Raw genomic sequence first — 13,956 nt, 5'->3', positions numbered from 1 at the left:
TAGAGAACTTTAGCTGCTGCTGTGTATCTCAATTATCTTGATGAGCACTTGTACACGACTATTGTGTTGCTTCCATTTCCTTACTCTCACTCTGCGTCAAGGTCAAGTCAAGTTATCGGCATGGATTCATGCTGTACAGCTTTTGCAAGATGAGCAGATGGATGTGAGAAGTTGTATGTCACACGTTGTCATGCAAGCATGTGTACAGCATGGTGAGTTTCTGCTGGCAGCAATCCTCCTTTCGTGCCAATTTTTGATTTGATTGTGCCTGTCCCGATGGATTGCATGATACAAAGAAGCTGGTGGTGATGCGCCACTGGATGTCAAAATCTAACGAAGTACCGACTTTTGGGATGCACTCTGTTGATCTGATTTCATTGATCAGCACTACAAGTATAATTATAGTAGTATACAGTGGACTCGTACGCCCAAGAACCGCGGTTTCAGAGGGCCAGCCTAGCAAAGTTCTTATTTTTCAGCGCCCCAGGCTACGTTCTTATTTCGCGTTCTTACGCGTCCAACATGACCCGTACCGTGACGCTCGTACAACATGACACTTTGCGCTACATGTACCGGTTGTACACTTTACATGCACGTGTAGTATGTAGCGCTGCACTGGGTGATGTTTTCGCGAGGACCCGACAAGAGTTTGTGGTTGCGGACTTGTTTTTCGTGTACTCGGAAACGTGAAATACCAAAAAATGTCGCGTTCTTAAAAATCTTGGAGTTCGTTCTTAAATCCAGGCTGGGGCGTTCTTAGATTTCCAGCCTGGACGTTCTTGGGCGTACGAGTCTACTGTAGGACTTGAAAGCGATGACGTCATCAATCTTCAGAAGTCAAAATGACAAAATCTAACGACAAATGCTGACTTTTGGATCCACTCTGCCCACAGCGAAGTATAGGATGTGCTGGGTGGACCCCCAAGGCCCAATGTTAGGGACTTCAATCGAAAAACCAAATTCGCGAGTTTTGCATAAAACGCTAGTTTTTCTAAACCGGGAAGATGTGAGAAACAACCTGTGAAAAGTTGAACCCAAAATTCCAAGGCAATCTAGAGTTATAGTCGATTGAAGATCGGAAAACGGGGGAGAAAGTAGTCACAGAAGTAGATGCAAGTATGTATGTGAGCCGTGTGGTTTCCGTCCAGCACTGCACTATCTGGTGCATACACGGCGATACAGGATGTGTGCATGCATGCAGTGCAGTGTGCACGCCGTGCGCGCCTACTTGCACAAGTCACACGTTTTCACCGTCACTGCTTCTACAGTGTGTGCGCAGTTCACTCGATTTTTTCGTCTACCACCAGGAAATCGCCGTGGGCTGGTTTCTGTGATCATCTTCTACCGCGATAAAGCGCGAGCCTCAATGTTCTAGAATCCTCTTGGTTTAGGCTAATTCGAGGCCGCTGAACACGAAAATCGGGTGTTCCTCGCGGGGCCGAGTACGGATCTGGTCGAAATTAGTACTTCGAAGTGCATCCGCGCCAAGCGCGGAGGCATTATTTTTGGAAGCATGGCATGTGTGGCACCATTGGAAAGGTAATGACCTCAGCTACCTAAAAATAGCATCGACAAGGCCGAAAAGGCCGCGGGAGAAGATACTCGGGCCTCGAACTGCATCTCGAACTGCAGTCACGAGGCGCCCATTCACTTTGTACAGGCGAGCTGTGACTGCATTTTTCGCTTTTCAGTGACCGGAACTGAACTCCCTACCAATGTCGCACATACATGTAGGTGTGATTTTTCTGTACCAGGAGTGAGTCTCTGACGGGGAGGGTCTAGTTCAGTTACTACCAGTGGAAGTGTCACTATGCTGTGAAGGAAACCAACGAAACATGTACGGATCCATTCGAAAACTGGACCCAAGTGGATCCGAAAAAGTCAGTGCTGTTATAGTTGTGACGTAGCACTTTCAAGCCCTATTGTATCCTCAGTGTGTGTGTGTGTGTGTGTGTTTGTGTGTTTGGTGGTGCAGGACTGGTGAGAGCTTACTGCCATTTACATGTAACTCGCACACTGGCGCTTGCCCTGGTTGCCATGACTGCACTATGCAGCCTCGACAGCTATGATGTGACCATGGCAACATTGCAGGCATGGTCGCACAGTACTATATGTAACACATCACCAACGGCAACAGCTACCACCAGCGTTACGCAAGCAGATGGACAGCTGTTCTTGAAGAGTGAACTCAACTCCTACTTTGAAGCTAGTTGGCTGGCCGGTGAGACCAGCAAAGTGTTGACCTTTTTCTTCCCTGATGACAGGGAAATTCAAGTTAGTCCATACCATGACCTTGACCAGCATGCTGCTGCTGCTGCATATATATCCCAACACATATTGCCAGTGTCTCACAAGCTTCCTACTTGATGACACTGTGCCGGGTGCTTGTGGATAGTCTTTCCCTTTCTGGTATTCAGCCACATGTTTTGTCCAAGTTTTGTTGTTTGGACACTGAAAAACGATTCATGGACACCGAATGCGCATGTACTCTTCACGGCCCTCATGCAATAGTCTAATCTGTAAATCCCTGGGATCATATTGTTTGTAGAATGATCGCTATGAACCCAAAACACTTCCTGTAATTCGGTTAGCACCTCTGCCTCCATGCACAGAATAAAATATGGCTGCCGTGTTATATAATACAAGCTTGGCAGGTAGTCAAGGGCATACATAACAGTAACATAATTATTTAATTGAAACAAGGAAAACGATGGGGCACAAGTTATGTGTTATGTGCCCCACCGTTTTCCTTGTTTCAATTTAATATTTCCCTTGGCTCACCATCTGGATAATTATTTTAGAAAAATATTTTAGTGTATATGTCTTGATGCTAGGTTCATTTCAAACTTATTCATCTTTATAAAGTAAGTCAAAATATATTCCTGGTGGAAGCAGATATTTGTCAGCCACCAGCCAACCTTTTGACAAAAGCAACACTACAAGCTCTAAAAAGAGAAGAGCATTGACTGAGAAAGAGCAACAAGAGATTGCACAAAGGTTCGGAGAGCGTTCATCTATGTGTGTGCGGTGCATGGTTTCGTGAGACGTATTTTGCTTCCAAATGTCAGGTGGATAGGCTGCTCAGTGTGGTGATCAATCAGTTGTTGGACACTAGCGTGTACCTGCAGACATCACACCGCGCGTACACGCGTGTACACACACACACACACACACACACACACACACACACACACACACACACACACACACACACACACACACACACACACACACACACACACACACACACATATGAATACATTGCATTTTTTAACCGTACTGACATCAAGTTTCTACTGGAGACTGCGCTTATATATGCAAACCCATGTTATGTCAATTCAATCAACTCCACTTATAATGAACTCGCATATAGCGATTTTTGTGATATAGAGCGAACCATTGTTCCATGTCCCTGTTTGAGCCCCTACAAAATTGACCCTTTATAGCGAACGGTTTTCGTTTATAATGAACCAAATCTTGTACTGCTGCATGTAAACAAAGTGCACTCATACTGGCATGGGCCACATGTCGCTGATGTCAGTCGTGACTTGCTGCTTGCATAGTGTGAGTGGATTTCCGTTATAACGAACTTCGGCTATATAAAGAACTAATTCTTCTGCACAATGGTGTTCGTTATATCAGGAGTCGACTGTATGTGGCTGGGTATTTCGTGCCCGCTGGGCAGATTTCCTTCATTGCCTCATTTTTGGTGCAGTGCGATGAGTCATGCTGATGAGTCCTTCGGAATCATGTCTAGTCACACTGGGAAACCCCCTTAGGCCTTGGTCACACTATGTCTAGTTTGAAACTGGATGCAGCGTCAAACCCAAGCACTTGACGCTGGTGTGGAGTCACACTGCACTTTTGCTTTTGCCGTCGCGGCCTGACGCACTTCACAAAACCAATCTGTGGCGAACCAAATCGCTATTTTTCAAAGGACTGTTATTATCATGCAAGTGCTTGCAGCGGCAACGGCAACACAGCCGATCTGCTCGCGTCAGGCGCTCAAATTTCCCGCGTTTTCATCAGTTGCCATGGAACAAGTCATGATTCAGACGCTGACGCAGCATTTTTGATGTAGTGTGACCAGGGCCTAACTAGTGAGGGTCACCTACCTGCGATTTTAATCTGAATCCACCACATGCACAAGCTGATGATAATGTTTGATCGATCATTAGAGAGCATGTTTACATTTCCTGGACTCTTCATCGCCTTCTTGTGCCAGTGAAGACGACTATACCCAGTTCTCTTCTACTAAGCAAATTAATTATCCACATGAGTACATGAGTACACCAAGAGCCAGGTCAGACTTACCACATCCTCCTCCTTGGCATGGCAAAGTAGATAGCTGCTTGATTTATGCCAAAGAATTCTGTTCAAAAGAAACAAAAATGTGCCCACACAATAGTGTATCCTTTGCTAACACTGTGATACTGACGTGAAATCTGTTTTTTGCCACTCGTACAGTACTACATGTAGTAAGTACTGTACGAGTGAATCACAGCCCATTGCACTTTCTTTTTCGGACTTGCACGTCCAACGGCAGCTACCTCACCTTTCCCCTCTCTTCGCTGTTGGACACGTCAGCATGGACATTTACTATTCGAGGCTTGCTGTGTGGTGTTGTTGAATGTGAAGAAAAACCAGCTTGCCCTTAGGCTGTACTCACACTACTTGAAAAACCGCATACAAGTGACTTACGTGTGAATGTTGCCACGGTGACGGTTGCGAAAATGAAAAAAAGCCCTTGAAAGCCGCTTGAAAGGTTTCAGCGGAAACGGAACCCTCTTCTACGAGGTTTTTTGCTTTCAAGCTGTTTGGAAAGCTGTGTGAGGTCAGGAGGCCGGAGTACTATTGTACGTTGAAAGGCTCCAGAATATTTTTCATGTTTTGTTTCCTCGTGGTCGTACTGCTCCTGTACATAATATACTTGTAGTTTCCTTTTTTTGCCTGTCATTTCTGAATTCTGTGGTGTTTTTTCCGAGTATTTTCCGTCTTCTTTCTTCCAGTAGCTTCCCGTTGTTTTGATTGCCGTTTCTGTCGCATTTCTTTTGTACCATTGTTTTGTACCGACATCATGCCTCGCGTAGTGTTTTCTGACGACTTGGAGAAGAAGCTCATCGAGCTATGGAGAGAAACCTCTTCATCCGTCGACGATGTGCTACTTCTTCGCGAGGCATGGCAAATGAACTCCACGATCCAAGCAAGATATAACTGTTTCTATTTTTCTCATGAACTGAAAATTTCAAATAAGTTGATCGAGCGCAAAAAAAATTGAAGGAACGCAGCTTCGCGATTTGCAAAACTACCACATGACAATCATGTTTCTCCATGGTAATTTGCTGACAAAAAATGTTTCAAGTCGTCACTGGAGTGCAGTGTGCTTGGAAAGGCTTTTTCAAGTACTTTTGTCTAGTTTTGAACGCGACATTCGCGTCAAACTTTCAAGTAGTGTGAGTACAGCCTAAGGGCCTTAGACTTGCACAAGCACAAGTGTAGAAATTACAGTTGTCATGTGGCCAGAAACCCAATGCAGTCAGTTATTGTGAGACCACTTGTGTCAAGAGTCCATAAACAAAAGTTTCCAACCGTTTTACGTTATCTCTTTTCTATGGGCCAAATGCACGTCGCATTGCCTTCATTGCATCATGAGGTTGCGGTCCGCGCACTGGGGAAAATCGAACCCCACACTTTCCCTCTGGTTTGTGATGAACTTTCGTGCAAAAGTGAAGTTCATGTACCCAAAACCTAGAGATAGTGTCGGTACTTGAACAAATCGAGCATAACCGGATGTGCTGGTGAGAGAGATTGAGGGTTTGTGTGCATGAGCGCTCTCTGGAATAAGTTCCCTGCATCTATACGATCACTGGAGAAACCAGGTCAATTCCAGACCGCTCTTTTATACCACCTGAAAATTCACTGACCAACGTTGCTCACTGGTCAAATAATTACACTCGAACGTCTCTTATCTGGGCGCCTTGGGACCGGGCACTGCCCGTATCTCAGATTTGCCCGTATCTCAGGACAGCTCATCTTCCATGGACCATTTCAGTTCTTGAAGAAGTTTATTTGGCACGTATTGCGCATGTTCAGGATAAAAAAACAATCCACTGATGAACATGTGTGGATTACACCGGTTGGCAGTGACAATAGGCACTAGCGCATACGAAAAAGTTCAAAACCCCAAATTCGAAGCAGTTTTGCCATAGGAACTCAAGATGAAGGTTCCCGGTAGAGAGCCGTGCCCGTATTTGAGGCGTCAGGATAAGAGCCGTTTGAGTGTGTGGAATATTTCCTCTTTAAACCCTACTCTATTTTTTCTTTTAATCTTTTCCTTTCCCTTATATTTGTGTGCCTGTAGGCAACACTGCCTGTTTGTTCTTCAACATTAAATAAACCAATCCAAAAAATCTTACGTCATGAAGGCAGCGGGCCGCGCACGGACCCATAACCACAGTTGCATTATCTTGTTTATGAACTTTTACTCGCTAGAGGCAGATGGTATATCAGGGTGGATCTGATAAAGGCCTCAAGAACACACAAGACCTATGCACGCGCACACATGACCAGGGATCGATTTATCCGGGTTCGCATCGCAATTTACGAATCAAAATTCACTGGCTGCGATTCGTTTTTCGTTTTTTTATCGCCCAAAACTGCGATGCACTGGCTATGCATACCGGTATGTACAAAGACCATTCTGTACTGTTTGTGTGCAGTTTACATGCGACTGTTGTACACACTGCTGACTAGGGAGTAGTATTTTACTACTCCAACCAACTGGCCTGTCCCGCTCAGTCCGCGCGCGGGTCGTGGATCGCGCTCTGTTTGATTTTGGACACTGCACTACTGTAGCACTGGTCGTACATGACTGCCCTCTCTGCAGTCTTTTGAAGTTTTGTACACGGCGGCGACTTTCCCTTAAGTTCTCCTTTCTTCTTTCACCGTCAAGCTCAATTCAGTTTGTTTTTGTTCGACAAGACACAGTTGAAGTAGATGGTTCTTAGTCTCATGTAGCCAACATGTCAGTGAATCTGATCACTGTCCAGAAGCGGGAAAAAGAACTGGACGCGTCAGGGAGTGTCGATTCTTTTCGATGAAGAAAAGGAGAAAAGCGAAAATTCTGTGCGCTTTGAATGAAGTGTCACGATCGTTTGAGCGCTTTCCTGGGCTTTCTTTGTCGAAGGAATCAGTGGAACTGCCCTATTGTGCTGTGAAGAACTCGAAGTCGGATGGACGCTGAACTTGTAACGAGCCCAAGCGTAAACCCTAATGTAAAATATTCAGGTCAACCGTTCGCTTGGAAAAGCGAATAGCAACTGCAGCTATTGTCCTCTTCTGTACAAAATCCTGCTATTGTACAAATATACATGTAAACTTTCGAAGAAGGAAAACTGCTAATCAATACTGGGAGTTGCTAGTCAATTGTATAACTGTGTAGCAGTGACTGCTATACAAAAAATCAAAGTAAATCGATCCCTGTAGACACACACACAGTACTTTAGCTTGGTTGCCGCAAGGGATACCTAACTCCGAATGGAGCCATACACACACGCCATTGACCATTTGACGCCCATCGCTGGAGGTGATGATAGCGATGCTACAGCAGAAGCCATAGCAACTTGTGCTGGGATTGCACCAATCAACAGCTTGCAAGGCTGAAGAATTGACCGCCACTATTCAGCCTGGTCTACACCACACAGCTATGAACTGCCTTCTTTTACACATACATACACACACACGCGTGCGCCATGCAATATGCTTACCTAAGTTGGTGAACATCATTATTATGCCAAACATTCAGCATCAAGTTTTTGAATGAAGCCTGTGAGGGCATCACAAAGAATGCTCCATCCTGCAAAACAGCATACATGCAGACAGAAAACAAGCAGGATGTGAACTTCACAGCACATGCTACTACACCATCCAGACTCTTTCCCTGCTGACCAGGCTGCTTCATGTTTCTAGTTTGATTACATCACTGCTGAGACGTTTTCAATGTAATGCAATTAATTGCAAACGCCTATTCAAAGATAGCAAGAATGCAGCAGCAGCAGAGTAGAAGAGTACTACAGCAGGGCGTCTTGATTGAGTCGCGCATGCTTTCTGCTGTCTACTGAAGAAAGAGATCGGCGTGTAACAAGTCACAAATCACTTGAAAGCAGCCATAGGCTTGGAATTAGCAAAAAAGAGGAAGACGCACTGTCCATTACAGGGAGAGTATGAATAGTGCACCATCCTGGAACTCAATCTCTACCCAACGCACCATCCTGGAACTCAATCTCTACCCAACGCACCATCCTGGAACTCAATCTCTACCCAACGCACCATCCTGGAACTCAATCTCTACCCAACGCACCATCCTGGAACTCAATCTCTACCCAACGCACCATCCTGGAACTCAATCTTTACGCAACGCACCATTCTGGAACTCAATCTCTACCGAACGTATCACCCTCTTTTAAAGGGGAAGTTAAGGCAAAAATCAAAATTTCACCAGTTGTAGTCTTCGGGGTGCTGAGTCGAATGGTTGTGGTCCGAGGAAGCTGAGACGCTCCCTTCCTACTTGAATCCCAATCGAACTCGCGCACTTCCACCGAAACTGGGTGACTGCGCCCTACTAGATGGGGATTTGTATGCAAAATGTCACTAAAAGCGCCATTTCGTTATTATAAAAGCACGGATGACCACGATTGGCCCATATGTTGTAGTCTTTTGGACGCTGAGTCGATTGGTTTTGGTCCGAAAAGGCTGCAATGCAGCGTTCCTCCTTTATTCCCAATCGAACATGGTTGAACAAGCGGTCACGTGCTCCTGCGTACTCCAGTCACCTGGTCACCGTGCCTGCAGGGTGCAACTTACTAGCCTGTTTGACCTTTTTTGGGTGCAGTCCTGTCACTCGAGTTGAACCTTGGTGTGAAAGTTGTCGCCTGCTGGCGTGGTGACCAGGTGATTTGGGCACCCAGGAGCACGTGACCGCTTGTTCAACCATGTTCGATTGGGAATAAAGGAGGAACGCTGCATCGCAGCCTTTTCGGACCAAAACCAGTCGACTCAGCGTCCAAAAGAGTACAACATATGGGCCAATCGCGGTCATCCGTGCTTTTATAAGAACGAAATGGCGCTTTTAGTGACATTTTGCATACAAATCCCCATCTAGTAGGGCGCAGTCACCCAGTTTCGGTGGAAGTGCGCGAGTTCGATTGGGATTCAAGTAGGAAGGGAGCGTCTCAGCTTCCTCGGACCACGACCATTCGACTCAGCACCCCGAAGACTACAACTGGTGAAATTTTAATTTTTGCCTTAACTTCCCCTTTAAGCGGACAGTGGACAAGTCGAAGCAATGCAACTTACCTTACTGGCTTTGGACAAGAGGTTTGTCACATCCTCAAGATTGCAACGTGGATGAAACCACTCACTCTGTTCCAATTCCTGTTGTAACCATATATTTTAGGAGAAATGAACACACAGTCACAACATACCTCGATACACACATACTTATAGCTTTCTATTAAAGCGAAAAGACTTCAGTAAAAGTTTGAACAATAAAGGAGTGATTCTCTGGTGCACATCGGCGGCAATGTTTTGTCGTGGTCCGCACGCGAAGGTGGCAAATAGACAAGTCCAAGCCTGATATCAGATCATTAATTTGTAATTTGTAGTAATTTTGTACCACAAGTTTTTTAGACTCAGGTGGAGAGCCAAGGGTTAATTTATAAGAAGAAAAAGAGGACCAAAGAGCTAGAAGCAGTCTGTATGCAGGTCATCAACTACTTACTGGTTCATCTTCAGTGTCCTTGTGGCCATAGGACCAGAGGGATGACTTGCTTGACTTTCTGGAAAGCTTCCTTGTTACCTTCGGTGATCTTGGTGATCCCTCACTTTGTATCTAAAGATCACAGGATTTGTAATTTAGTATGAACATAATATAATTTCCCTGGGTAGAGGTATGATATCTAACTTTGTTCGCCTAGCCAGATGGAGACTCTTTGGCCATATACTGCGCATGCCTGACGGATGTCCTGCTGTGGCGGCTATGATTAACTACTACCAGGTGAAGGAAACAGTGTGGAGGGGACGGCCAAGAACGACTCTGCCTATCGTGCTATCCCGTGACCTGCAGAGAGTGGGGCGGAGGGGACTCAAGACGTTGTCTGATCTCCTCTCCCTCCGGGAGATTGCACAGGGCAGAGGGGAGTGGAAGGACCTTTGCAAGGACGTCTGCAAGTCCAATAGTGGCGTCTACGACTAAAACCAAATAATATTGCTCCGAAATATCACAGTACTGCTTTTCATAACTGCTGCGGTAATAATAATTAACATCTTTTTTTAAATACCAACAAAATTCCTTCGAATGGCATATCTCTCGCTTCCATACGATAAGCCAAACTTGCCAAATCGCCAATTGTATGCTCACGTTGCCATAGCGACCAGAGCAGTGATGACGTATGAAAGGCTTAGCTCCTCCACAGAGAAGGTCGATCACTGCAGAAATTGGTCATTTTCAATTGTCTTATTGTATTCACGATGTGAAAGAAGTGCTGTGTTCAATGCTGTTAGTGCCGTGAACTATTTATCGCCCTTCTCATGCATTTCCCTAGGCTGACTGTGCCTAGGAAATGGTTTCCTCCAGGACAAGATGCTTGGAATTCGCCATCTCTCCTGAGACATTTTCAGCAAACTTTCAAACCTACGACATTATTTCATTCGTCAATCTCCACCACCCGTCGTCTCACCTGGCTTCAGAAGATGTTACGAGAGATAGGAGAGTCGCCAGGAAGAATCACATTCATCTTCAGGAAGTGGAAAGAGCAAACGGCATGGTCCTTGGTTGGGGGAAATGCTGAACGTCTGATTTGTCCCAACCAAGATTTCAGCATTTGGTTCGTCACTATTCTCGCTTGTCTGCTGGTGTCTCCGCACTCCAGCTTTCTCCTGTCAGTGTCACGTCCCAGTACACAACCGAGAGGACTACTAACAAGCAGTTCACTGCACTAACAGCATTGAACACAGCCCTTCTTTCACTTCGTGAATACAATAAACCAATTGAAAATGACCAAATTCTGCAGTGATCGACCTTATCTGTGGTGGAGCTAAGCCTTTCGTACGTCATCACTGCGCTGGTCGCTATGGCAACGTGAGTATACAATTGGCGATTTTGCAAGTTTGGCTTATCGTATGGAAGCGAGAGATATGCCATTCGAACCGATATCAAATTGTCTTTCTTCTGGACCATACTCGAAAAATCGATGCACTTCCCCTTTAACGTAGTGCGTGGATTTGCATCCACCTGCCACCATTTTACTGGATTATTCTCAAAACGGAGTCGACAATGCCCTTTATCCTGTGTCTGCGTCCTCTGTTCAATCTGAGCAATGCTGTCATGTGCCCCTTAGCAGGTACGTCTTGTATTGTATTTCTATTTCTGTTGTCGTTGCTCTTTTTGTTTTTATTTTCATTTCCCAAGTCAATTCAGCACGTGCGAATTTGTGGGCGGTTTACCACCGCTGACATTGACGCGTAAGTGCATAATAATAATAATAATAATAATAATAATAATAATAATAAAGGGTTTGCTCCCCACACCGGAGCTCGCTATTTTTTAATAATAATAATAATAGTTGATCATATGGTGGTAAAGACACACCTGGCAATATGGCGGTAAACACACGCCTGCCCACACACGCTCTCTAGGCTGCAAAGTTCTGGCACAGAGCTCCCCTTCTCACCACCACCACCACCATCAGTTCGCGCCTGGCGCCTGGTCGATGCATGGCTGGCGGTATCCGGCATAGCAGGCTGGTACATCAAGTAGCGCATGGCACATAGATGATGACACAGCAACGACATAGCTCGATTGCGACGTACGTTTCGTCCCCGCTGGACTCATCAGGCAATCTTCTTCTTGGATGCCTTCAAACGGAGCTTGACTCGCGAGAATGAAGTTGAAGACACCACTGCAGCTGTACTTATGGTTGATCATATGGTGGTAAAGACACACCTGGCAATATGGCGGTAAACACACGCCTGCCCACACACGCTCTCTAGGCTGCAAAGTTCTGGCACAGAGCTCTCCTTCTCACCACCACCACCACCATCAGTTCGCGCCTGGCGCCTGGTCGATGCCGCCAGCCATGCATCGACCAGGCGCCAGGCGCGAACTGATGGTGGTGGTGGTGGTGAGAAGGAGAGCTCTGTGCCAGAACTTTGCAGCCTAGAGAGCGTGTGTGGGCAGGCGTGTGTTTACCGCCATATTGCCAGGTGTGTCTTTACCACCATATGATCAACCATAAGTACAGCTGCAGTGGTGTCTTCAACTTCATTCTCGTAATAATAATAATAATAATAATAATAATAAGAGGTATGCATATGGCAGACTCTCATGCAGGCAAGAAGTGAGATTTACTAGTCAAGTAAATATTCGAGGAACATTGACAAGACACCTGAAGATAGAGGTGTGTCATGTACTCCGGATGTGGTTTTTATTCAAAGATATACAGTATGAGCTTAGAAGTTGCGACTTCGGCGGTAATAGTCAGGAAGTTGGTTGCTCCAACGAGGAGCACACGCGGAAGGTGCGACGTGCTCCTCGTGTGCTCCGGATGGCAGTCGTGAGTCAGTCAAGTGTCAAGTTCGGCAAGAAGCGTGTGCTCTTCGTTGGAGCAACCAACTTCCTATATACAGTATGTACATGTTTATCATAATAAATTATAAAGTCAAATAAGTCTACAGTACACGACCATGCCAACGTGTACTACTAGTGTAGCAGGCCGCAGTCTCTCGGAGGCAAAAATACACAAGGGTCTCAGTGAACACACTGTTATTTATTAAACATTGAACTGAACTGAAATGCAACTTTAACTGACAATTGAAATGTAACTATAACTTGCATGAAAAGAATTGTGAGCAGCAGCTTTTATACACAGGCAGACTCTGTACGCTAATGTACGGGGATACACTATACGCTATACGCTGTGAAAATCACCAGCGTGCCAACGCTACACCTCCCCTCTCAAATACAATCACGTCCTCGTGATTCGAATACTAGGTGATAGCCGGACACCAACAACTGGCTGCCAGCGTGCCAACGCTACACTAGTATGGCCGGTTGGTTTGCAGGCTTGCCAGCGAATCATGAGGTCCCGAGTTCAAAACCTGCGCTGATAGCAGGGAGTGTGCAGCTTAGTGCTCTCTCAGTAGCGGTGATGCGGGCGAGTACCACTTGTGAGGTCTGCATTCAATACTACTGTAGGATAACTATGGGTGAAGTGGTGGCAACCGCCGATCTGCAACTGTCTTTGCTTCATGTCTTCCCCAACACCTCAGGTGATGCGGCCAAATTATTATTATTTTTAGTTCCGGTAAATGCACTGTATGTACTGCGATCTACGCCTATACGGCCTCTAATCAACGTCGCTGTAGATCTTGGAAGGCGAAGTCCGCAGATTGAATCATACATGTAGGTGTTATCGGTTTGAAAAGTGAAAGAGTTTATCAGCTGCCTGATTTTCTTTGTTGTCCTTCGTTGGTTGTTTCACTTTTCCTTACCAAATCTGACGATATTAAAAAATCAATATATTTCACATGAATGGACCCGGATGGAGAGTCAAGGATTAATTTATAGAAAAGAAAAAGGACCACGAAACCACAAGTTACGCTATGATGGCCTAAAATTTACTCTTTTTTTTACACGACCTCGGGGTCTGCCAGTACAAATGCACCTCAGTCTAAATACGAGAGCGTAAAGCCGTAAACTGTCTCCCAACCGAGTGAACGGTTGAACCCAGTCCTGTCGGTGGCCATAGCTGGATGCACAGTGGTAGGGGCAAATCCACCGCCCCAGCTCCAATGCTGTCACGGCCGACAGTGACAAACAAAAGAAGCAAAGGGTCAAGTTCCAACAGGAAAATGAGGCAGTGCACCATGACTACACCGAGAAGGCCGCACTTGAACGGG

The 13,956-nt window shown here is 45.7% G+C and overlaps 2 protein-coding genes across 3 annotated transcripts in view; one reads left to right on the top strand and one right to left on the bottom strand.

Moving 5' to 3' along the window:
* LOC135806456 (tRNA (32-2'-O)-methyltransferase regulator THADA-like) overlaps positions 1-2,670 on the top strand; it is a 43,911-nt gene extending 41,241 nt beyond the window's left edge. For both annotated transcript variants that reach the window (XM_065320646.1, XM_065320645.1), the window contains 2 exons: positions 102-212; positions 1,976-2,670. In XM_065320646.1, coding sequence (XP_065176718.1) covers positions 102-212; positions 1,976-2,367 — 503 coding nt within the window. In that variant the 3' untranslated portion in view covers positions 2,368-2,670. The remainder of the gene's footprint in view (positions 1-101; positions 213-1,975) is intronic.
* A 107-nt stretch (positions 2,671-2,777) lies between these two features.
* Positions 2,778-13,956, bottom strand: part of LOC135806457 (uncharacterized) — a 30,891-nt gene continuing 19,712 nt past the window's right edge. Inside the window, exons 17-21 of the mRNA XM_065320647.1 lie at positions 9,779-9,889; positions 9,355-9,432; positions 7,767-7,855; positions 4,315-4,372; positions 2,778-3,122 (exon numbers count right to left, since the gene is read on the bottom strand). Of these exons, the coding sequence (XP_065176719.1) occupies positions 3,015-3,122; positions 4,315-4,372; positions 7,767-7,855; positions 9,355-9,432; positions 9,779-9,889 (444 nt within the window). The 3' untranslated portion in view covers positions 2,778-3,014. The remainder of the gene's footprint in view (positions 3,123-4,314; positions 4,373-7,766; positions 7,856-9,354; positions 9,433-9,778; positions 9,890-13,956) is intronic.

Source organism: Sycon ciliatum, chromosome 1, assembly GCF_964019385.1.
Source record: "Sycon ciliatum chromosome 1, ocSycCili1.1, whole genome shotgun sequence".
Classification (NCBI taxonomy): Eukaryota; Metazoa; Porifera; class Calcarea; order Leucosolenida; family Sycettidae; genus Sycon; species Sycon ciliatum.
Note: the sequence above shows the minus strand (reverse complement) of the source record. Positions and strands in the feature narration are given on the sequence as shown.